Raw genomic sequence first — 24,942 nt, forward strand, 5'->3', positions numbered from 1 at the left:
ACTCCCTGATCGTAATTTAAGGCACCCGTAAGAAGCAAACTTCATGGGAAGTTTCAGTTCTAGGGAAAAACTAATCCTATTTTCCCTTCAAAAGAAAAGAAAACAAATTTGTAAGTGATTAGAATGTCACATTCTCTGTCACTGAGGCAACGGCTTGGTGATATTCAGCTTAAATAAAGCTCAACCTGAAGAGCTACTACTGAAGCCACAGAATCTTCACTAAGAGGTTACAAAAAAAAGTGATACTGGGACAGAAGGGAAAATTTGTATTAAATTCTGCAAAAGCTAGCAGGTAGAAGCAGAGCAAGGTTGGGCCCCACGTAACGATGGAAGTAAATAAATTAGAAATATTTTGGATCACTGTACCACAACAATGAGTGCAAATACAACATGATTTCATGGGCAGGAACACTGCTGAAGCAGCATATTTTGTTTTCATCTGTATGGAATGACAATAAATCACTTCTTTGATGAACAAAAATTTCATTCCATATGTCAGAAAACGTATCTATAATTTATTACTAGTATCAGCTCAAAACACTTTCCATAATCACAAAAGCTCCAGTAATATGTAGCCATTAGACACAAAGATATACAATTTTGGTTACAGTTGGGCTTTGCTTCAGATTCTGAAGCTTAATTCTTTACTTCTGCAGCTTCTTTATCATGCTTTTCCTTTGCCTTCTCCTTTTCTTCCAGTTTTTCTTCTTTTTGAAGCAGTGCCATAATCTCAGCAACCTGGCTGGTGCCAATATCAACATCTTCTTTGTCTATCAATTCTACTACCTACACAAAGAGTGAGTGAAATTCAGAATAACATTTTTATAACAAGACATTTTCATATCTTAAATTGTTAAGAAAAAAAGTTCTCTCACGTTCAAGAGTTGGTTGTTTTTTTTTTACCAACATGAAATTAATTTCAAATCACAACCAGTGCCTCGTACTTGGAATATTCAAAAGCTTTAGCACCGAAGCCATATTTTAGAACATTAGTGAGACATGTCCCTTATTATATCCGTTTCAACAGAAAGCTCCATTTCAGTATCTAATATTTCTGAAATGTTATTTAGATAGAATCTATTTCATATGCGTCACTTTATTGAGGAGGCCTACTAAAAAGGCAGACATTTACAAAAAATGAAGCATGGGGGTGGGTCTTTTGGAAAGCCAAGTGAAAAAAAAATTAGCAGGAGCTTCCAAATTCCTTTATGAAGTTTCTTGTACAAAATAGGTCTTGACATAGCTCATGTTCTCAAAATTGTTCATTATTATAACTCAGGAAGTTCATTTTTCCTGTGTTGCTAAATGTAAGTCAATGCAACAGTTGTTCAGACCAACAGTGGAGGCCATCATCACTGGACAACTTCAGTACGGGGAAAAGAGTTTCAAAAGGTTGATTACTATATTTTTTAGCTGGCCATACTGTTCTACCTCTAAAAAGTATTTCTGTATCGAGTAGGAAAGTTACTTGCAAGGAAATAAGTTTCAAGACATCTCTAAAATAGAAAAGAAGCAAGAAAACAAAAGGAGAACACAGGAGACAACCTGAGAAAACTGCAAAATGAGAAAAATGGACAAAGAAAAAAAGGTTAAGAGGAGGTATGTGATACTCTACTTTCAGATAAGGAATTCAATAGTCACCAAGTATAAAATGCCTCTCGAAAGCATTAAGACAGTACTTCAAAAGGAGCAGAAATGGACAAAATGGCCAAATTATCTATCAGCTGGTAACTCTAAAACATACATGATCTGATTTCAGTCATTTACAATGAATCTAAAGAGTAAAACAATGGTCTGATGTCTTTCAACCATAGGAAATAAGTCATAATCAAATATTTAAGGTATACATCTGTGGTATTACTGAAGTCTTAATACATGAAGTATTCAAAACTTCTTTCCATCCTCCCTTCCATTCTTAAGTAGCATAACAAAATTACCCTATACCATGTGTAAATATATACAATATATACACACAAATGTTTTTTATATATAATGTTTTTCATACACACATACACTTTTACAGATGCAAGTAAAACCTACAGCTTTAAAGCTAATGCAGGTAACAGACATAGGATAAGAATCATCATCCCCCTCTGAAACAGCAACACAAATTGTAAAGATGACAAGAATCCTTCCTTGATGCCAGTGAAGTTTTCGGAAGTGTACTGTAAGTAGACAGCATCAAGTTCTTTTGCAATTCTTGCAAAAAAACATTAATGTGAATTTAAGTCAGGACTGTCATAGGCACAACATCTGAATTCCTAAGCTTATTTTCCTCAAATAGTCCACAGACTTACCTTAACAACGTTATCTATATCAATTTTGCCATCTTTGTTTTCATCTAATGCCTCTGCAATCCTCGTTAGTTTCTCCTCTGGAATCTTCTGGATTTGTTTCATTGCATTAATTAACTCAGCAATACTGATGAGATTCTCCCTAAAGAGGAAGCACAATCTGTATATGACAAACAGTTACTCCAAAGGAGTAAAAGTCACAAAAGATAAGCATTGAAAGTCACTATGTTGCAGGTAACTTGTAAAACATTAAATAATTGTTTATAATCCTGAACAGAATGCAAAAAAGCATTTACAACTAAGCAATGTTAAAGTTAATCATTTTCAGTTACAAAAATCATTGAATGGCTTGGGCTGGAAGTGACCTTGAAGATCACCTAGCTCCAAACCCCAGCCATGGACAGCGTTGCCACTCACTAAGATCAGGTTGCCCAGAACTGCTACCAATTTAGAGTTTTTCTCCCAGAGACATTCATTACATTAAGTACAATGACATTTAGTGCAAGCAGTTGCTATATTTTATTTTTAATTTACAAATTAGGATGGTTTTGATTAACAACTCCCTGTAGCACCTTTCACATGGCCTCCTCAATCTTATGCAAAATCTGAAACGAATGACTGCTTCCCCTGGGGACTGGAAGAAAACAGTCTGGATGGAACTGAAACAAAATCCTTATTTTTGTTTGGGTTATGTTTTTTGGAAGCTGAGAAGCAAACAAAGTAGATGAATACTGCATTTACAAACACAGATTGAAAGATTCTGTCACAGTTTATCTGTATCTCAGTACTCATAACAAATAACATATGACTGAAATACATGACTTGGAAGAAAGACCCTCCGGTAACCTCAACACTTCTACAGGTCTTCATAAATTAATCTGAAATGAAAATTGTTAGATTTCATTTAAGTTTTTTATTGTAACTAAGTCTTCAGAAAGGAGCCATGTAAAACTACCTCCATTTCCTTTAAGTGTCCTCACATTTCTCTCCAAAGAGTTACCTCCTTACACCTGACAAAATGGATTTTATTGCCATTTTTTTTTCCCCCAACACTTTCACTACTGAAGCAGAACAAACAAAAATATGCTCACAACTGTTGCATACTGTTTACATTAATGACACAAGGCACACATTGCCTGAGTAGCATTACTGAAGGTGTGATTTCACCTACATGCATGAAAAAGATGGGGTTCTGAAAGTCAGGGTGTCAAACATACGATTAGGCTAGCATCGAAGGAATTTATACGTGTTGCCTTTCCACCCTTATTTCCACCATATTTGACATATTTCAGAAAGAACATTCAGCGCTCTCCAGTCACTTACCCAGCAGCAGGAGGACTATCACCTCTATCAAGCTTTACATCCACTGTCTTTTGATTGGTCTCTAACTCATTAATAATTTTGTCTATCTGACCAATCATCCGGTTCACTCTTTTGGTCAGTCGCTTGCTCGCCTTTGATTCTTCCACTACTTCTTCCTGGCCAGCTTTAGAAAGCTCCTTTATTTCTTGCAAATCCTAAAAGAAATGGTCAGGAAGAAAAACTTTTTGCATGTCTGAATTCCTAATGACACTGCAGTCTAGAGATGAGTATTTCAAGACAGGGGCCCTTGTAAATAAAATCTAAATGATGATATACAAAGTCAAAATGAAATCAGAACCAACTCTTAACACTGTAGCCATTTTCATGGTATTTCAATGGTATTTGCCACAGTCATAGAATCACCAGGGATTGGAAAAATCCTACAAGATCATCCAGTCCAACCATCCACCGATCACCAACAGCTCTCACTAAACCATGTTCCTCAGCTCAGTGTCTAAACGTTCCCTTACCACCTTCCTGGGCAGCCCATTCCAGCACCCAGACACAACCTTCAAGAGATTGAATACAATCCCAGTTAACTTAAGGAATCTAAAATACTGACACTATGATAAGAAAGAACTGCAGCACGTTTAGCACCTATTACTCTGGTCACACAGGGAATAAGAGTAGGAACAGCACTCTCTTCTGGAGGGAACAACTCCAATGATTTTAACTACTTGTTTAATGTGTTTAAAGCCTAAAGCTCTGCACTGTCCTCTAAAGCAGTATAAAACTCATCTAGCAAATACAAGCTAACAGACATCCAAGTAAGATAATCTTTAACTATGTAGGTCATTTATTCTAAAACTGAACAAGAACAGATTTTATTATTATTATTACTATTTTGTTTTTTAAGCAATCTCACCTCGTTATATTCCTGGATGTCACCCTTCAGTTCCTCAAGCTCCTCCTTTTCCTTTGTTAGCGATTTCTTCTGTTCCTGCAGCTTGTTACAAGCATCACTCAGCATGTCAATCTCCTCCTTAGTTATTTCCTCACCCTGTAACAGAAAATACAAATCAGTGAGAGACATGTGTGTGATTTTCCTAATAAAATAAAATAAATTCACAAGATAGGAAGGACACACTTCAGGTTCTTCAACCATGTTCAGAGCCAACACAGTATAGACTGGCATTCTGAACCTCACACAGAGATCATAAATACTGAGAATTAGCTTGCCACAGTACTGTTTAAGCACACTAGTATCTAGTTCAGGTACTGTGATTCATTACAAGGGTTTTGGCTATTTGAAATCCTACACATAGTTGTCTCATTAAAGAAAGAAAGGTCTTGCCTCCTTCTGTACTGAATGGAAAACCTGAATAACTGAGAAATGACTCAGGCATCATATACAGGAAATACTCATCACACAAGATTTTGCAGAGCAAAGTTCAGGATGTTGAGCTGAAACAAAATCTTCAGTATCTTTTCTAATTATACAGATGAACATTCAAAGTTTACAAAGCCTATATGCCTCTTGAAATGCTGAGAATAAAATTGAACCGCCAACAGATTACATAAAAAATACAATTTCAAGAATGACTCATTAAAAATTATAAAATCCCATGACAGCAGATCCAGCTAGTGTATTACATAAATCCTACCCAGACACCAGCTTTTGTTCTGAAGGAAAGAGCACTGAACAGATGTATAAGCACAGTACAGAAAGACACATGTAAACAAACAGAAGGATGATATGCTTCCAAGAAAAAAACACACAACTTCACAAAGTACATACAGCCCTTTCAGCAACAGTTTCACTACACTGCTATCTATACAAATATCAACCTCATTTTGATTTTAAGTGCAAAACAACAAAAACCCTCAACCCCAAAAAACAACAACCAGAAAGTAGCTGTTTGAAAAATTCCTCTGCCACAAATAAAATTAAACAATTTCAAGTCGTCAATAGTTTCATATTCACCCCCTCCCCTCTTGTAACAGACAACATGGCACATTAATGTGAAAAAAAAAAAAGCCTGAAGCAAAACGTTTAGTTCCCCTAATTATTCAACCTTGAACAATCTTTCAGTACTCCTCAGATTATTATGCTGCTACCATTAGAACCTGCTTATTAAACAAATAATGTTATGCTAATAACAGATAATGATGCTGCCCAGGAAAAATAGGAGACAGTACAATATTGATGTATCCTGTAAAACATTGAGGTACACTGTTTAACACTTTAATTAATGGCCTCTGTGATGGTACAGCTGAAACACGTTAAGCCATGTTGACCAACATATTAAAGAAATGGCAGGAAGGTATACTAAAAACATTTTTATAGTGTACATACAGTACATACATCTGTTTAAAAGAACTCAGTGTAGATCTAGTACAGACTTGGGAAAGTCTAGTTCCTTGTTTAATGCTTTAGTCTTATCTGTATCCTTTAAAAGGAAAAGCCACTCACATTCACCTACTCATGCCCACACCTTCCTCATGTTAAGTACAAACATCCATAGACCCATCATGTCTACAGTCAGTGGAAAGGCCCCACAAAATAAGCGCATTAGTTTCAGTGACAGAGACAAAGAAGACGCTGAATTTTTTATGAGCCAGTTCCAGTTGTTGCACTGGTGATTAAGAATTTGCAGTCACATTACCTTAATGCCTTCCAGTATGGGTGCTGTATCTTTCAACGTTTCCGTATCTGCTTTTGCCAGCTCCTGCTTGCTGTCCATAGCCACCTGACTTTCTTTAACTTGCAGAACAGCTGGTTCAAGATCTACTGCCAACTCCACTTCTTTCTAAATTTGACAGACCCAAGAAGTTCAATTAAAACAAAGATAGAATTATCTTTATTAGCACCAGCAAAGAATGGTTTCTTAAAATACAAGTAATTGTCTAAGGAGATGCAGACATTTTTGTAACATTAAAAACTTTCAACATATGGAGTGGTTTCATACTAACATGCCCAACTGCACCTAATGGACCATGCCTGTGAGCACATAAGGCTTAAGGCATGCAATAAGCGAGGCCAGCAGCTTTTATGCTCAAGTATTATACCAATGACACTACCTGACTAATGAAGGAAAAAAAAAAAAAGAGCCAAAAGGTAAGAACAATCACAATTTACACTAAGGAAAAATACAATGAGAAAACCAGCCCAAAAACTTAAAAAAAAAAAAAAAAAAAAAAAAAAAAGCAAACACAAACCTCTTACTCTCTTGGTAGTTGAATGTTTCCTCTTATGACTCTGATTAAGAAGAATCAGAGATACGTAAGAGGCAGCATTTGAGGTTTCACACTGAATCCTCCTATGCTGCATTCTGTTTTAATATCTTTCCACGTTTTCCATAAGTGGATTTAAAGTCTGGTTTCTTGCAGGCAACACCAAAAACAGAGACAATCACTCGTAACATGCTAAGTTTACACTGCTAACATTTATTTCTCAGTAGCTGAGAACAGAACTTACCACAGCTGCAACCTGAAGAGTTTCTTTGGCTTTCTCTGCAGCTTCAGATATTCTTTCCATCTCTTTTTCCTCATTTTCTTTTCTGATGGCTTCTTCCTCCTGAAGCGTTGCCTCCAGTCGTGCTTTGTTATCTACTTTTTCACCTTCAACTTCTGCCACTTTGACTTGAGCCTCTTTGGCCTAAAAGTAATGCAAGAAATATATAAAAATCTCTGTGTGTTGATATAATGCAAAAAAGTTCAAATATCGTTGAGACAGGTAGTATAGGAATGCTAAGGAATACAGCTGAAATTGCAAAAAGTTGTCTTTTTTCCATTTTTCAGAAAAAAATTCTCTTTGTAAATAAGAATTTTCCATTCTGAAAATATGATCTATTCTTCATTCTCTCAAGAGCACAAATATATTTTTTTCAAATAGTCTCTCTCTACAAAACATTGACATACTCATCATAAAACACTGAATTAAATGTATTTCTTGAACTTGTCTGGATTACAAGTTTAGCTTTTGCCATTTCTAATCTGCAGTTTCTAATTCTGTCTATATGCTACGCAAGTTTGGTTTATGGCCTCTATGCTGAGGAACTAAATTAGTATGTTAAATGTACAGAGATGCACAGAATTCTTAGTTGTACGTTATACAGTAGAATAGGAATCTGCATAAATGAAAGTTCAGTATGTTCACTCAGACTGGAACATTCTGAGAACTCTATCAGAGAAAAAAATCAGTCTTGAAGAGATCTAAAGGTAAACAATTGTGCACCCATTTTTAACTGCTAGCTGAGTTTAATTTTAACACTGAATAGAGTTTTCATAAATAAGGTGAACGAAGAAAAACAGTTCTTTAGTTTACAATTTTTTTTATATTTATTGGAAATTATTTACGTATTTGAAAACCCCATAAAAATGTTCTGTTTCTGAATTACAAGAAACAGAACAGAACTAATTTTAACATTTATTTTTAAGTGATAACTACCTTCCATCATGATAGAAAAGAAAGAACTCCCATTAAAAAAAACAAATCCCTCTAGTGGAAATGATTTATTTTAGTAGATCTCTTTTTTCCACAAACCAAAAGTCTGAACAGTAACACTGGAAAAATAACTCAGAAAAGGACACACGGGATGAAACAAAATGCAAGTCTTGTGAAGAAGATAAGGTAATTCTACCCACATGCTATTTTTGGACAAAGCCAAATTCATATGAGCAACTGAGCAAACCATGATAGTTTCTAGTGCCAAAAGGAAACTAGTAAAGTCAAGAGATATCCCAGTCTGCCATGCCTCATTCTTAACTTTCAAAAAATTTTAAGATAGCATTGCCCTAAAAAGCCTAAGGAAATAGCTGAATTCTCATTCTTTTGACATAACATAAAACCTTACAAACTTCCAAGTTAATGCAGTATTTCAACCATAACAGAATCTCACTTATGAACATCTCCACCTCTGTTCTTCATGAAGCAGAAAATTGCAATCACTTTCACCCTTCGTTCTTAAATATGGCCTGAGAAATCCCATCCCTATGTGAGACTGAATTCATCTGGAACAACCACCAATATTCAGAAGAAAAAAAAAATCCATACAGTAATTTAAAACTTCACATCCATCTCTCATTAACCATAACCAACATAGCAGTAGAGAAGCTACAAACACTCCACCTCAGCACCTTTGTATTGCCTACGGCATAACTAGGTGTAAGAAGTGCATGCTGTACCTTCCCACACTACCACTCTCTCCCTGGTGCAACAAAATGCTGCCTTTCATTTGCCTTATCAAAGCCATCCGCAGCCCATTTTTATGTTTTAGCATCATCCATGTAAACTTCTACCTCCTCCATCCCCCCCCTTTTTTCTTTTTTTTTTTTAAAGCTTTTCAAGGAAAGGAAAGAGACCAAGAATATCTACTGTTCTAAACAGATTTTCAGTGACTGTACTGCAAGTTAGTTACAGATAGTATAAATCACACTTACAACACTCTCTGGTAGTGTCTGAAGTGTTGTTTTGAGCTGATCAGCTGGAGAAAGCGTGTCTGGAAGATACATGGCCCTGGACAAAATGAGCAATGAAGTAGGGATTTCCTGGTTCAAGTGCAGATCTAGCCACTACAAACGAAATACATAAAACACAAGCCTTCAGCTTTTGGAAGTCTTTCTCTTCTTATAAATTAACACATGCATACAAAAAAAGTGCAAACACTAATTTTTTTAATCTCTAGTTATTGATAAATATCCTAATACAGGAACTACAGGCTGTAACAGTATTGAAATACAGTGATTGCATTGAGAAAGAGACCTGAAAAAGAGAATATTTTTGTTCATATGCATCATCTTCTGAATTGGGTAACCAAAAGATAAGCTTTCTTTTCTCCAAGATTTACCAGGAGAAACACACTTTACAGATTAATAGCAGTAATTCACAAGACAAAGAGGCATAAGTGAAAACGTATTTATAATATGTTTAAACATCATCATGAAAACATCACGACCCAGCTAAAAATCACAAGTCTACTCCTATCCTGTACTTACAGGGAACACATTACAAAAGCTTATTAAGAAGTCTATTTTAGCCAAGTCTTTACTGAGAGGAGCAGCAAAATGATTTTATCCGGATGATAACAAAAAATCATAGTTAGCAATTAAGTCTGTGTATACAGTCTTGCAGAAACATACCTGTTTAAGCTGTTCCTTGAGACGCTCCTCTGTCACACCAAGGGCTCTCATCCCTCGTGCACGACACGCTGCCTGCAGTTCTTTAACAGTCAGGGTATCAACCCCTTCTTCAGAAATCATCTGCACAAAACGCAGAATAAACTTCAATACGTAACTGCTCAAATCTGAAGAACCTCCAGTGCACACTCAGAAGTCTGCATTTTTAGAATAGCCACTAGAGGCTGCTGTGGTAACACAAAGCAGCCTCCACTATTCATAAAACAGCAGCGAATATTACACAGCAGTCCAAGCCTTTTTGTTGCAAGTTAACTCAAATTAAGGAGAGGAAAATGCCTAGAAAAACGATGTATACACACACACACGATTTTCTCTTCTTACACATGAACATTATTAACCAGTACATATCTAGAATGACTCACTTTGTCGTCTGCTTTTATACTTCTCAACCTCATAGTCAGCTGGAAGCGGAGAAAGTTATTTGTCCCAATTGACTGAAGTTCCAGCAATTTACAAAGTGCCACCAACTGAGGCCTGGTTAGATTGTCCAGAGTCAACTCATCTTCAAATAGTTTCGAGAACCTCAGGATTTCCTCATTACTGGGTCTTTCCCCAGTCTCCCTGATCTGTAAGAACAGCAGATACAAAAAGCTTTTCAAAACAAATCTTACAATTGAGCATTATTTTGAGCAGTAAAAACTGTTTTCACTTGGCAGGTACTTTGCATCAGTTTTGCTAATAGCAAATGGGATAAAAGGAAGTCATGGAAGAATTTGTTTTAAGAAGTACTTGTTTCCTATAAAGGGCAAAGGAACGGTATTGATGATATTAACAGTTTCCAACAGCAAGGTGTCATATACATGGCTAGATAAAACGCATCAAACCCAACAATTAGTGCATGTGTACACTAACGATTAGCTCTCTCTGAATAGGCACTGCCTTGAGATAACTCAAAATATCTGAGAGGATAAACAGTAGCTACAGGAGTCACATGGGCATGTGCACTCTCTGGCACCATACTTAGTAAACACAAAAGCACATTGAAAATATCTCTCTCTGAAGATACACTGAGAAGTACACTGTGATTTCAAATGGCAAAAATTTTGTGACCCTCGTGCCCTATGAAACACTAACTTTCACCTACCTAAGCTCTCTCCAGAACTGCATTTGCTTCAAACTACAAGAGGGGTGATTCAGAGTAGATAGAATAGCATTAGTTTATTCATCCATCATCTCTCTTCTTTCCAGAGAGATGGTAGGTGCCCTATCCCTGGAGACACTCAAGGTCCGGCTGCATGGGGCTCTGAGCACCACGGAGCTGTAGGTGTCCCTGTTCATTGCAGGGGAGTTGGACTAAATGGTCTTCAAGGGGTCCTTTCCAATTCAAATGATCCTACCATTGTACAAAAAAGGAAAAAAAACTATTTCCTGAGGGCGCACGCTAACTTCATCGTGACTTCCAAAGCAAGGCAGGTAAGTTCTGGAATTCTGAAGGAAACATGTTATGACTGTAATTCATGGCTTCTGGCAAATACTTCACCACAGAAGCAGCGTAAGAGAACAGCAGAAAGATGGAGAAACATTTCACCTTTCTTTTCTATTTCTTATTACAGCAAAATGACATCAATAAAATTCATCTCTGTAGCACAAACGAGAAAGCCACGGTCATAAAAAGCACACCCACACATAAGGAAAGCAGATCCTGAAGCTTCTTTTTAGTCATCACAAGAAGTTGGAACTCGTCTAGAAAGTGTGGAGTGATACATGTTAATTTCCATAGAAGTCAACCTTTGAATTTTAATTCTCAGAAGTTGTTTCAGATAAAAATGAAATGCTCCCAACATGAATCATAACAGTGGCATGTTCCCCAGAGTCCACAGACAAGGACTAGAGGCATGCTTCAGCTGCTAGTCACTGTAACTACCCAATCAAGACCTTGAAGACCATGAAGAAGAATAGAAACAAATGACTGCAAATAAGTTTGCGAGTACATGGCCTTTGCAAGCAGATACTTGCACAACCTTTCAACAGCACTACCATTATCTGAGGCAACCCATTTGCTGCCATCAACTTATTACTTCATCTTCTAAAAACTTTATTCTCAGGCAAAGCTCAAGCTTGAAAAGCTCAGTCTAAAATACCTGGAGTTTTGTGCCTTTTTCAAGTGCTTAAAACTCTCAGCCATACTCCCAGCCTCTGGCAGTAGCAGATGGTTATTGCCTTGACAGCTCCATGACACACAAATTATAAATGTGCGTGGATGGAGATGAATCCTATGCTGAGGAGACTTAGGAAGGTATTCTTTATCTCCCCGGAGAATAGCTTACCTCCAACTCAGTGAAAGGAAACACTAACAACCTAAAGACAGTCCATTTTGCAGGCAGATATCTGACGTTCAATCTTTATTCCAGCAACTGCTTGCTAATAGAGAAATTTTGTACCAAACATATCAGGAAAATCCTAAGTTCTAGTCATTATCATGAAGGATTTCAGCAGCACAGAAACTGCTGAAAAACATTCTTTATACACGGGATTAAATATATTAAAATATATTAAAATATATTAAAAAAAAAAAAAAAAAAAAAGAAGGGGGCAAATTTTACACTTCCCCAATGAGTTTTGTAATTAGTAATTAGGAAATATTTTTTCTTCACATTTTATACCCAATGTTCATAAAAACAGGCCCAAAACAACATGAGCTGTCACTCACTGCATGTGTTATCTTTTTGATGTCTGAATAACTAATGAACAAAGAAACAAGAAAAGAATACCCCCTCCCAGGAAGCATTCGAGGCCAGGCTGGATGGAGCTTTGAGCAACGTGGTCTAGAGGGAGACGTGCCTGCCCATAGCAGGGGGTTGGAACAAATGAAAAAACACATTTAAAAAAAGACAATTACCTTTTGAAAGAATGTTGAAAAATCTTTTGTAACGTTTCCTTTAGCTGCTTTATTTTTTAAGGCCATCTCCTCAATTGTATCTTGAAGGAATTTAGCTAATTCAAGCTTCACTCTCAGTTGTTTCTTTAATCTTTCCTCCTGTTAAAAACAAACAAGCAAAAAAAAAAAAAAAAAAAAAAAGTTTTTTTTTAGGTTTCATCCAGAAATATCTGTGCTAAAATACCACAACTTCTGCCCTCAGATGAGTTATTTATATGCTGTTTCTGAACTTCTGCTGTAACACACTTCACTAGAGGACATGTACACAAAGATCACCAAACCACATTGAAAGCCAGGCCAACCAGCTGGAAGCTCCACAAAGCTTGAGGTGCAATGCCAACAAGAAAGTAGATCTTAAGGCCTCACCTACTACTGCTGACATGCACCCATCAAAACAGCATGAAGGCAAACAAAAAACATTCACCAATACTTTGATTGTAGTCATCATTGATAATGACCTAAAATAAGTGTTGGATGCAGCTAAAACATTATTTAGGTCAAATACTAGAATAAAAAAGTACTCAGAACACAGGTCTATAGTAGATCATTTCGAGTAATCAGCATTAAAATCCCTCTCAGTCTTATAAAAACACATACAAGTTCAGTTGCTCATATATGTAACTTTTGAACATTATTTCCTGTCTTTATTTCATAAATTAAACAGCTGTTTTCCCGTTTCTATTTTAAATAGCAATTTTCTCTTCCATACATATATGACAAAACAAGAAACTGAAACACAATTCAGCAAATACTGAAGCACTGTTTACTTTAAAATCCTGACCTCCTAACCCTACCGAAATGCACAGCTACCAATAATGCACATGTAGATCTCTCTAATTCCTTATCTCTTGTCAACTCATTTGAAATTTTACTTTGTCCTAAAAATAACTGTTTACTTAGTACTAATATATTATGACTTTATACAGCAATATAAAGCTCTACACATCATTAGAACAGCTCAATATCAATTGAATGTAAGTTGCCAAATCTTCTTGCTGAAATCTTTTTAGACTAAAATAACTTGTAAACTGTGATCTGGACTGTAACAATACATGCATTTTCCTACCCCATAAAATAAAAATAGAAATGAACCACTGCAATGCTTATTGCTTATAACACCATATTTTTCAGAAGACACTTCATCCTACAACCAAGAATGAAATGACTACTTTTATTATAAGATTCTACAAACAGGTACAGCAGGTATAAAATACGATCAGGTAACATTCACAACATAAGCTGAAGTTCTTCCAAACATCTTCCTGGATCACAAATTCAGACTTACCTTCTTAGACTTTGTCTCAAATGTAGAGGGAAGCATATTAGGGAACAACTTTAGAGCTACTGGAAGCAGAAACTCCATAAATGGGACAACGAGAAACACGAGAAAAGGAACCAAGCGGAAGAGATCAGCACATATCCGAAGAAACTGGAAGAAATAAAACAAATGTACAGATAAGCAAAGTTTCATACATTTATTTAAAAAACCTTGATGTTCTCATCTGCCTTACCAAAAACACCCGCACACGTGCACTTGCTAGAAAGGAAATGTAACATAACACAAAAAGAGAGAATGTGAAGAAGTCAGTCAATTTTTGGTATCTTTTCTTATAGTTACTATATGCTACAGAGCACCAAGTCACCATTTTTAATACCACAGAAAGCATTTCAAAACCTTCACTGTGTCTCAATAGGATTACTGAGCAAGTATCTCATTTAAACCTCTTAAAAGCACCTGAAAACAGGAGGTGGTCATTTGTTGTTGTTAAATCTGCTTAACCTCTTTTATTCATCTTTATTTGTGCTCCACCGCTTCTTACATGCATGAGCTGCTGCAGACTGAGTAATCAAGAGTAAAATGAAGGGCTCCTCCCCTCTGCCTTCTAACAATTGTAACATACATTTAAACCCAGGGTAATGAGCTCTGCTTTGTAGAGGGATGTTTTGTTGTTGTTTTTTTGTTGTTGTTTTTAAATCATGGCTTTTTTGGAGCAGTAGCCCACTGCAGCAGGCAGCTGCATTAGTTACTGAGAATGGCCTGAAATAAATATCATCCTTTTGATTTCTGTACACCCACAACTGCATGTATTAGGCTGTACAGTCTATAATCAAATTTTTACGACTGTGGAGCTGAATAATTTGGTTTATATTAGAGCAGTGTGCTGTTCTGTAACATAAATAACCAGTTCCTGGGAATAACATCAGTTTCTAAATCAGAGAAAGGCCAGAAGTGCACTACTGTCCCAGCACTGTCAGTCAGCACTATGACTTAATAAACAGTTATGACTGGCAGAAAATAGCAACAGAAATGCTACCACACAAGTAAATGTGCGTTTCCCCCCTGCATCCCCTCCCCACAGCTTGTGCCAATCTGGAGAGCAACAGGCAGTACAGGCTGCACGCTGCTACAGAACAGCTTTGCTAGAGTACAAAACCAACACAGCTTTAATCCATTTTCTCAGCATAAAACCATCCAGAAGTATTATATGCAGTTTAAGCACAAGCTCTGCAGATGTAAAGGCCGGCATTTTTCTTTCTGTATAAAAAAAACCTCAGTTTCCCAGAAAGGAAGCTTTGTCCATTGTTTGCAGGCTCAAAGGCATTTCCATTCACTCCAACAATAGCAGATAAATGACAACCAGAGAGTTCGAAAGGATGTAAGAAAGTTCAGAAGGGAATGTTAAGAGTCAGAAGAACGGACATTTTCCCTGAGGAAAAAAACTTCAAAAAAATACACAGAATGCAATATACTGCTCCTATTTCTACCCACTCTCTATATTTAGATACTGAAGGTACTTATCTAAGATGAAATCCAAATCTAAGGAAGCAGTTTTACAACCAGATTAAGTTAATCTGAGATGCCATATTAAATGTGCACTAGCAGGCACACCTCCAATCCAGCTAAAACTGATGTGTAAACACACACACAGGATGCAGATCAGTGCAAAACAAAAGGAGACAGAGTAGGCAAGGGGAAGATCTTGCATTTAAGCACCAAGCCAGGCTGCAGCAGCACAGCCCTGGCTCAGCTTACATAAATCACAGACCTACACTAAGAGCTCTGCACAGAAACTGAATACAGTGGTGCATGATTCCACACATTGCTTGGCAGTAGCATGAAGAACTTGTGATTGCTCTGTATCCCCTGCTACAGCTCGTGTACTGCACCACTCAACTCTTCACTCTTCTTCAGGACAGAAGGCTCTGCAGAGCCAATATACTTGCCACCAATTCTATAGCATTTAATGCTCTGAACATCCCTGCTGCAAAACACATCATCAGAGAAATTAGTTTTTGAACAGTCAGTATCATATTTTACACATTTAATTTTTCCTGACTTATCTTCTAAATGTACACGAGTGATGCTGTTGAATCTAAAGCCTGCCAGCAATTGTACAAGCAGAATTTTGTAACTGAGTTTTGGTTTACATAAGCAATAGCGTCCTTGCATTAACCACGCTGCAATTGCTTGTTAATGTGGTTAGATTACTCAGATATCTTTCCATTATTGCCTCCAAAGAGGAAGGAAAAGGCAAGCAGAAATAATTCATTTGTCAGTTTGAGTGAAGATAAGATTTTTCTAGGACTGTTGGTTCACACATGGCTTATTACATTTAAATCAGTATGCACTTCAAATACTAAGAATTTCAGGCACAACTCTTACATATCTAGCATGAAAGATTTAAGATTTCTTTAAAATCAGATGTCACACCACAATTTAAGGATGATCCGATTTAAAAACAAAAAAAAAAACTGTGCTGAAACAAACTTAAATGAGGCTTTAAAGAAGCACGTGCAAGGGGCTTCGTTCAGCTGCAGACCGGTTTGCTTTTCACTGGCCTGGGTTCAAGGCCTACCACAACTCTTCCATTCCAGAGGCACGACATCCTCTACCTCTATATGAAGAATGTACACAGCTTAGATTGAGAAAGTAAAACAGCCGTAGTTCTTCAAATTACTTTTCCCTACAATTTCTGCACTGGAATGCCTACAGATTTCATCATTAGAGAAGCTTTACCAATGTAAACACCAACTTTATCTATGCAAGAAACTTCTGTTTTATTTAAAATAAGAGAATCAACAGTGGAAGCTCTCATCTGCAATAAATAAAATTCAGGAAGGCCAAACAACTACACAACTATGAGAAAGACAGCTCTATGCTCACTGGACGTCAGCACTAGAGAGGAATCTAGTGAATAAATTCCTCTACTGACTGGATGGGGCGTGTGCTCATCCAAAGACAACACATTGCTCCTGACTGTTCAAGCCTTCTAGTACACACTTCTCATCTTTCAGCAGAAACACTTCTGTGGGGTTTCTCTTTTTTCCTGTTTGTGCAATTTCTCAGAAGTATGGCTCAGCAGATCTGAAACAGGCAGAAAAGCCAGTGGTTCCAGTCCTGCCTTATGGAAGACATCTGTGAATTAACTGCTTTTGCTTAGTCTTCCCGGTACTCCAGAGCCCCAAACAAGAACTTCCCAAGGTCCTGCTGTCCTCGTTTCCCCTGCTCTCCTCAGCTGCTCTTTCTTGGCACTACATAATCCCCTGTCTTATGTCAGCATACACTTTTAAATTTATTGCTGAGCAACGATACAACTGGCTCAGCTGCCAAATACACTCTTACACCAGCATTAAAGAGTAGAACAAAAATAAGTCGCGTGAAGATGCTGGGACCAAATGCCATCAACCTCTGCTGCTGCAGAGAGAGCCCAGCCACAATAAATGATGACAACCGCCACACGTACCTTTCTGTCATGCGTCTGATCTGGTGGATGTACAAAAAGAAACATTTCTGCATAGTTCACTGAGATGTGCTGTTTTCAAATTATCCATGAAAATGCTCGATTATGCAGCTAAGCTTATCAATAAATCATTAAAGCATTCGTGTTTTTGAACATTTAGGAACGTTTTTAGGACCCAAATTTAACACACTGCCTCTGTAGCACACCAATCTGCAGACATTTATACTTAACCACCAGAGGCACCAACCACTCCTGCTGCCAGAATACATACACATTTTATTCTCAAACATCTCATCCACCACAATTTTTTCAATACCAGATGAAGTGTTTTTGAGTTTTAAAAGAACTCAATTTGATGATCTGTACAAGCTGTTTACATATATTGTTCAAATCTTCTTCTCAAAAATTCTTTCAAGCTTTTCTAAAATGGTCATCTTTACACAATTTCAAAGACTGTAAGCTGCACAGCACGTGGAAAACATAGAGACTTCTCTCAAGTTATCTGTTTAGAGTAGAATTATCTCACAAACACATTTGTAACTGAAACCAAAATAATACCACACTGTTAACCATGAAGTTAAACTACATCTTCTACTTTATTTTCTTTTTTTTGGTTTTGCTTTTAGAACCAAGTTGGCACAAAACCAACCTTTGCTAGAAGTGTTTTGCCTCCATCTTTTCAGCTGAAAACGTAAAATAGAGAAAGTGATCATGTTTACACGTGTAACTGGATGGGAACTTGAGAAGAAACCACAGTTGCTGCTCACATGCCAAAGCAGAAAAATCAGCTTTTCTAACTAGCAAAAGAATTTATCGCCAACTTTTTTTTCCTCCAGACACAGAGCAAGAGAAGATATATATGCTCATGTATCATTTAGAAACAGAGTAGTCACATTTCTAAACAGCATATTTTGTTGTTTTAATGGTAGGTTCAAAGAGCCATACCAAAGGAAAAGACTTAAAACAGTTGGGAATCAAAAGTTCTTAGTGCCTATGTGAGGCAAAGGAGGGAAATTCATAAAGCCATTTTAACTCTAGGAAGAAAATGCAAAAAAGAATGAATTCAGGTTAAATAAAATGGAGCAATCATTAAGGATACTAAAATGAAATTGGTATTTACTCAGTACCTGTCTCCGTTCTCGACGTGACAGAGTATTTCCATGCAGTATTCGCCAGAGCATCCTTGCAGCTATTTTTGTGTCAATCCAGAGTAATCGAAAACCATGGTAGTAGTGCTTTAGCTCATCCACAATCCTCTGTCCAATAGATTTTTTCACAACTTCCACTTCTGTTGGACTGTATACCGGACCTCCTTCTTCCAGCTTCTTGTTTTTGTCCTTTAAGGACTTCAGGGACTTTTCAACTATGGAGTCATCTTGAAGAGAACGTGAAGAATGCCACCACCTAACCGGAAGATACTTGGGTCCTAAAACACCCATGGCTGCCAGGGGCATCCATGAGCCAGAAGAGCTCATAAGAGTAAAGTACGTTCGTTCCGATGCTTTAGTCCACCAGCAGCAGTGATCTTTTTTGGAGTATGTGTAAACAGGAGCGACACCAGTGCAATATTTAAAGTGTACAGTCCTTCAAAAGAGAAGAAGAAAGAGCATTAAAAACTAACAATACATGGTGCGTCGGTTGAGGAATATGTATGTATGCACCACTTATTCAGAGAGATTTATTTACAAATCTCAAGATCAGGATGTCTAAATCTGACAAATAAAACAAATCCATCAAACGAAAACCAGCCAAACAAAACCAAAACAAAAAACAAAACCTGAAGAAATTCTGCAGTGGATTCTCCTTTAAACTACTCGGAAAAGGTAACTTATTTTACACAAGTTAAATGAAAAGCAGCAAACAGAAGTGCTCTCCACTTGAAAATAAATCAGTAAAACCATAAGTAACATAAAGACCCTTCTATTATTTCTTTTATTTAAACAAAACAGTTAAGATACTGCAGACTGTAGGCTTGGGTCAGGTACTGAGTTAGGGGAAGAAGATTAGCATCAGAGAGATCTGATTTCATTGGAGTTCCTCCCTTACTCTCTCCCCTGATCTTGTTTTCTTTTTTCAGAAGAAACTTTACACGTGAACTTCCACTGTGGTTCTGAGGTGGTGCACACAGGACTAACAGAGTGTGGCTCTTTCTCTTATATTAAATGCAAACTGAAGTCAGAAGGAAAGTGTTATTAAATAACTTGAAACAATAGACACACATTAGAAGACAAGAAATGCCTCTCTTTGAATACACTTCCACTACAAGATGCTGGATGCAGAGCTTTCTTCCCAAGCTCTCCGGCTTTGAATCTTGGATGTGTGCAGGCATCTGTTTCATTTTATTTTAAGGAGCAACATCACAGTAACAGCAGCTTTTAGCACAAGAGCTTCTCAAAACAAACAAACCAACCCACAACCTAAAAACCAGTGATTTCTGTCACAACATTCTGTTTATATTAAAGAAGTAAATCAGTAAGTTTTCATACTTCCCAAAGAGAGAATATAGCATCATGCATCATAGCAATCTATAAAAAAAGCCAACTGAGACTTGAAAAAAGTCTATATATTAAAACCTCTCATAATTAATTATGTAGCAAGTGATACAGAACTGACAATACTGAAGAAAGGAATCACTTTATGTTTTGTATCAGATTGAGTAAGTTTGCAGATGACACCAAGTTGGGAGGTGGTGTTGATCTGCCTGAGGGCAGGGAGGCCCTGCAGAGGGATCTAGATAAGCTGGATCGCTGGGCTGAGGTGAATGGGATGAGGTTTAACAAGACCAAGTGTCGGGTTCTGCACTTTGGCCACAACAACCCCATGCAGCGTTACAGGCTTGGGGATGAGTGGTTGGATGACTAAGAGGAAAGGGACCTGGGGGTGTTGGTTGATGCTCGGCTGAACATGAGCCGACAGTGTGCCCAGGTGGCCAAGAGGGCCAACGGCATCCTGGCCTGCATTAGAAATAGTGTGGCCAGCAGGAGCAGGGAGGTGATCATCCCCCTGTACTCAGCACTGGTGAGGCTGCGCCTCGAGTGCTGTGTTCAGTTTTGGGCTCCTCACTACAAGAAAGACACTGAGGCCCTGGAACATATCCAGAGAAGGGCAACGAAACTGGTGAGGGGTCTGGAGCACAAGTGTTATGAGGAGCAGCTGAGGGAGCTGGGATTGTTCAGTCTGGAGAAGAGGAGGTTCAGGGGAGACCTCATTGCACTCTACAACTTCCTGAAGGGAGCTTGTGGTGCAAAAGGGTCTGGCCTCTTCTCCCAGGCAAATAGTAGGACCCAAGGAAACGGCCAGAAGTTATACCAGAGGAGGTTTAGGTTGGACATAAGGAAGAACTTTTCCTCTCAAAGGGTGGTCAGGCACTGGAATGGCTGCCCAGAGAGGTGGTGGAGTCGCCGTCCCTAGCAGTGTTCAAGAGGCGCCTGGATGAGGAGCTATGAGATACGGTTTAGTAGCTTATGGTACTAATAGGAATGGGAGGGTGGTTGGACTGGATGATCTTGCAGGTCGTTTCCAACCTTGTGATTCTGTGATTGCAAGACCCTTACGATAAAATAAAAACTTACAAAACTGAGGAATGGTCACTGTTTACTGAACAGTCAAACTAAATAAACTAGACAACAGATTTTATTCCAACAAAAAGCATTAGAAAAATTATATCTACAAATATGACTTGTAAGGCAGGTCAGAAGGAGAATGGACTCTCTCATCCAGATCCTTATGTGACATAAGAGCACAGAACAACTGGATTGACTTGCAAAAGAGACCATAATCTCCTCAATGAGCCTCAGTCAAGGCTGTAATGTACAGAACACTGTCTTGGTTTGACCAAGGTACAACTCAAGTGACTAAGTTCCTAACTGACAACTGTGTATTTCAAACTACCCTTGACTGAATGCTTAAGACACTAAGGAATTCCATGGAGAAAGGGTGCATGGAACCCACGATATGCCATTATGTCACCTGGAATCAGGCAAGAACAGAAAAATAATACTCCATTGCTTTCACATCTTAAGGAAACAGAGTGAAAGTGGATGAAAAAGGAAAAGATACCACTTTCTCCCACATACAATCAGTTAGGTGAAGAGAATTATTCCCAGACTTCCTTATGTCTGTCAGTGACAGGATAAAGCTGGTATTTACACACTTTGAGTACAGAAGTGAAAACAGTGTTTCGTTATAGTATAATAACCAAGAGTTTGGTACAGCTTTGAGCTTAGAAAAAATGTTTCAGTTACTTACATTTTGTTTGCCAACCTCAGGGATGAACAACTAAGACAAGCCCGATCTCCCAAGTTACCTAGAAAAACACCAATTATTAGCATTCAATCTGAATTCGGAAAAACATTTATCCATATAGTGAATTGTACACAAATGTGATCTAAAACGACCAGTCTTACTAAGAAGCAGTTACCAATAAAAACACAAAGAAACTGCTGTTATGCAACTGGATTTTTATTGTAAGCACATTCACAGTTGGGATGACTGTTCATCTCAAACGTCCAAGAAGGAGGAGCTTTTCCTTTGACAATGGCAAGTGAAGTACTGAAGACCAAAAACCTCATCCTATTCCAATAGGAATCAAAGTACGTGGCACATTCTCCACATTTCTCTCAGTCTGCAATCTTCTGACTCATAGGATAAAATGGGAAAACAGAAGGGCAGGAAGCCCTTCTGTAACATGGCTGACATCTCCATACATGTGCAAGCAAACTGCCCACATATACAGCCAAACTCTGTGGAATGTAAGGTAATGCATGGACTTTTCAATTGCCTGACAGGTTTCTGAGTCCTTTGGACAAACAACTGCAACTCTGAACAACCTCACTGAAAGCAAATGCAGTTTTTGAATGACTCCACAACAACACAGTATTAGACAACCCAGATGGATTACCACCTACTACACTACTTCTGGTCAATTCCAAGAGATGGCAGAGTTTAAGATCCGTTTTCAAGGTTACTGGTCAACTTTTTTTTAACATCAAAGCTAAGATACAACCTATAAGAGAAACTGAAGTAGAAGTAGTCATACCTGAGAAAAAGTACCAAATCTGACTGGCAAAAGCATTTCCCAGCAACACAGCCTAATTATTACAGGAAGAGAATCTCCAAAATCAGGTAGGGACTTCAAAAGGCACAACAGAAGGAATAGCGAGGGGGGGAAAAAAAAAAAAAAAAAGTTGATTTACCAAAGAACACTCTCAACAGTCACTGGATGTATTGTGCTAAGTGGGCTTTGATGTCACTGAAGTTATGGCATTAGAAAGTCAAAGGAAAAGGATTTACCCATCTCAAGTTACATGAAACTCTAACAGACACTTGCTGTTGCTGCAAGAAAGAGCCAGGAGAAAGACAGCCCTTCTGGCTCACAAACCAGCCTTGGGAACCTGTGAAGGCATTCTGATCAGTGGATGAGTTCCCTGACCTGAGAATCAAGCCCTATCAAAAAGGCGCTCCTGAGAACAGCTGAACAAGCCAGCAGCATTCAGGATCTTCACAGATGAGCCCCAAAACCATATGTTTTTCTGTCTCAGAGCCAGAAAGTACACAAAGCACGTGTCAAAAATGAGAGTCCTACTGGCAGAGGGCATTACCTGCTACGGACAGGTGCTCATAGGACAAAGAGAGATGATATGGAAAAGATCAAAGTTGGCTTTAAGTTTCTTTGATAAAACTCAGTAGGAGCAAGATGCTTTCATTTAACTCTATTTGTCTTCCAGCTAGGACTCATTAATTCCAAGGAAAGGGCAAAGAACAAAACTCTATAGTTACCATATGAAAGAAAACATGCTGACTCCAACAACTCTTGTCATATTGCCTTTTGGAATGCAAACGAGCACACGGAAACAGGGATGTCACCGGAGCATTCTAGAGAGTAACTTAATCTGAACATTGCTAGTTCTGACTACAAGATCTCTGTATGTTACACTGAATCTATGTTCTAATCACAGTACCCAGGAGCAACCCAGCCCTGAAGTGAAATACTTGCTTTCTTCAGAAAAGAGCAAAGTTCATGCTTCTGGCCTATGGAGTAGGACAGAAATCCAGACATGTCTGAGCAAGATGAATACAGCTCACCATACTCAACACTGTTAACTTCAGAATTTGCAATAGTATGAGTAAGGAAAGTGAGTGTCAGAAAAGATATGCATACACATATTCCTCATGGAAAAAAATGCAATCAGAACACTTTAAACGTAATAAGACATTAGAATGAAAGCTTATAATGCAGAATAGCTGTGTTCTGTTATTGCAATAAGGGGCTTGCTGACAGGAATTAAGTCCCTACAAAGTGTAAGCAGCTTGATCTGTACAGGAAGAACATTTAGGATTCCGAGGAGCACTTAGCTTTAACTTAATCTTAGATTACTGACCTGTAAAGCAAAGGAGATGAGGTAAGTAAAACAAAACATCACATAAAAACCACTCTGAGAGAGATATAAAGCACTGGAACAGGCTGTCCTGGGAAGCGGCAGTCGCTGTCCCTGGAGGAGCTCAAGAAATGTGGACATGTGGCACTGAGGGATGTGGTAGAGATGGGTTGATGGTTGGACTGGACAAACTCAGTGGTCTTTTCCAACCTTAATGATTCCATGAAAAAAATGACACCATAAAATATCATTAGTAATGGATTAATGCTCTATTAAAAGTACTGAAGATACCATAAGCACAGAGCACTACAGCACAAAAGCTATCTGATTTTACCACAGCATTCCAGCATGAGTTTTTTTCCGGGATGAGCTGTCTAACCAGCAGGAAAGCAATGACAGCTAAGCTCTCCTCACCCCACAGCTAAACCCTGGCCGCTCCAGATCCCGGACGTAAAAAGCAGGCGTGAGGCTGATGGACGTCACAGGGCATCAGCTGCTCCATGTCCTTAAACTGCACGGCGCTGAGATATTTCAACTACCAAGTTATCTCAGTAATAGAAACCGTATCACGCGTATGGCTCAGCCTCCTTTTTGTTTTCCACCGCCCTCAGAGCCGCTTGGATGAAATTGAACAGACACCGCCTTCATAACGTAAGTTAAGGGACGAACGGTGAGACGGGCGCAACGCTGAGAGCAGCGCCTCGCAGCCACGGGGCAGCAAGGCCTCAGGCCCTGACGGGACCGGACGCCCTCATCGCCTCACGTCCCCCCACGCCGCGAACCGGGCCCGGCCCTGGGCCGCGACCTCTCCGCCCGCACCGCGAGCCCCCGCAGCGCCTCTCCCGCTCCAGCCCTCGCTCCCTCCTCAGCTCACCCCCCGCCCCGGCGACGCAGGGCCGCGCTTCCCTCGGGGCCGCCGGAGCCTCACCCTGCGGGGCCTGGCGGCGCAGCGTGCGCGGCAGGCGCCAGGCCCGCCGGCCGCAGCTCTGTAGCAGCATGGACGCCATCTTGGCGCTGGGCGGCTATCGGCAGCCGGCAGGCCCGCTCGCGTCCCGCCGCACGCTGCGCGCCCCGCTACGCCCAGCAGCGCCCGGCCGGCTCGACCGCATAGCGCCACCCCCACGCCGGAGCCGGGCACGCCGGGAAGCGTA

At 38.9% G+C, this 24,942-nt stretch overlaps 1 protein-coding gene across 1 annotated transcript; it reads right to left on the minus strand.

Moving 5' to 3' along the window:
- Nucleotides 1-466: 466 nt before the first annotated feature.
- Nucleotides 467-24,798, minus strand: LETM1 (leucine zipper and EF-hand containing transmembrane protein 1). Its single transcript, XM_042812572.1, has 14 exons — nucleotides 24,720-24,798; nucleotides 21,663-21,720; nucleotides 18,542-18,998; nucleotides 13,958-14,101; nucleotides 12,634-12,771; nucleotides 10,157-10,360; nucleotides 9,738-9,857; nucleotides 9,039-9,170; nucleotides 7,075-7,254; nucleotides 6,263-6,406; nucleotides 4,522-4,656; nucleotides 3,618-3,811; nucleotides 2,298-2,436; nucleotides 467-786 (listed from the first exon to the last, which is right to left on the minus strand). The coding sequence occupies exons 1-14, from the start codon at nucleotides 24,796-24,798 to the stop codon at nucleotides 637-639; spliced, it is 2,274 nt and encodes a 757-aa protein (XP_042668506.1). The 3' UTR covers nucleotides 467-636.
- Between the last annotated feature and the right edge of the window lie 144 nt (nucleotides 24,799-24,942).

The sequence above is a fragment of the Centrocercus urophasianus genome, unplaced genomic scaffold, assembly GCF_019232065.1.
Source record: "Centrocercus urophasianus isolate 14NV4802_14NV808 unplaced genomic scaffold, USGS_Curo_1.0 seq_13, whole genome shotgun sequence".
In the NCBI taxonomy this organism is placed as follows: Eukaryota; Metazoa; Chordata; class Aves; order Galliformes; family Phasianidae; genus Centrocercus; species Centrocercus urophasianus.

What these genes read in the sequence shown, in the direction of transcription:
- LETM1 (XM_042812572.1), bottom strand. Translation starts at nt 24,798, where the DNA reads ATGGCGTCCATGCTGCTACAGAGCTGCGGCCGGCGGGCCTGGCGCCTG. An exon ending in CACGTCGAGAACGGAGACAG is followed by an intron (nt 14,102 to 18,541) that starts GTACTGAGTAAA and finishes TATTTCTTCCAG; the next exon opens with TTTCTTCGGATATGTGCTGA. An exon ending in GTATAAAAGCAGACGACAAA is followed by an intron (nt 9,858 to 10,156) that starts GTGAGTCATTCT and finishes CGTTTTGTGCAG; the next exon opens with ATGATTTCTGAAGAAGGGGT.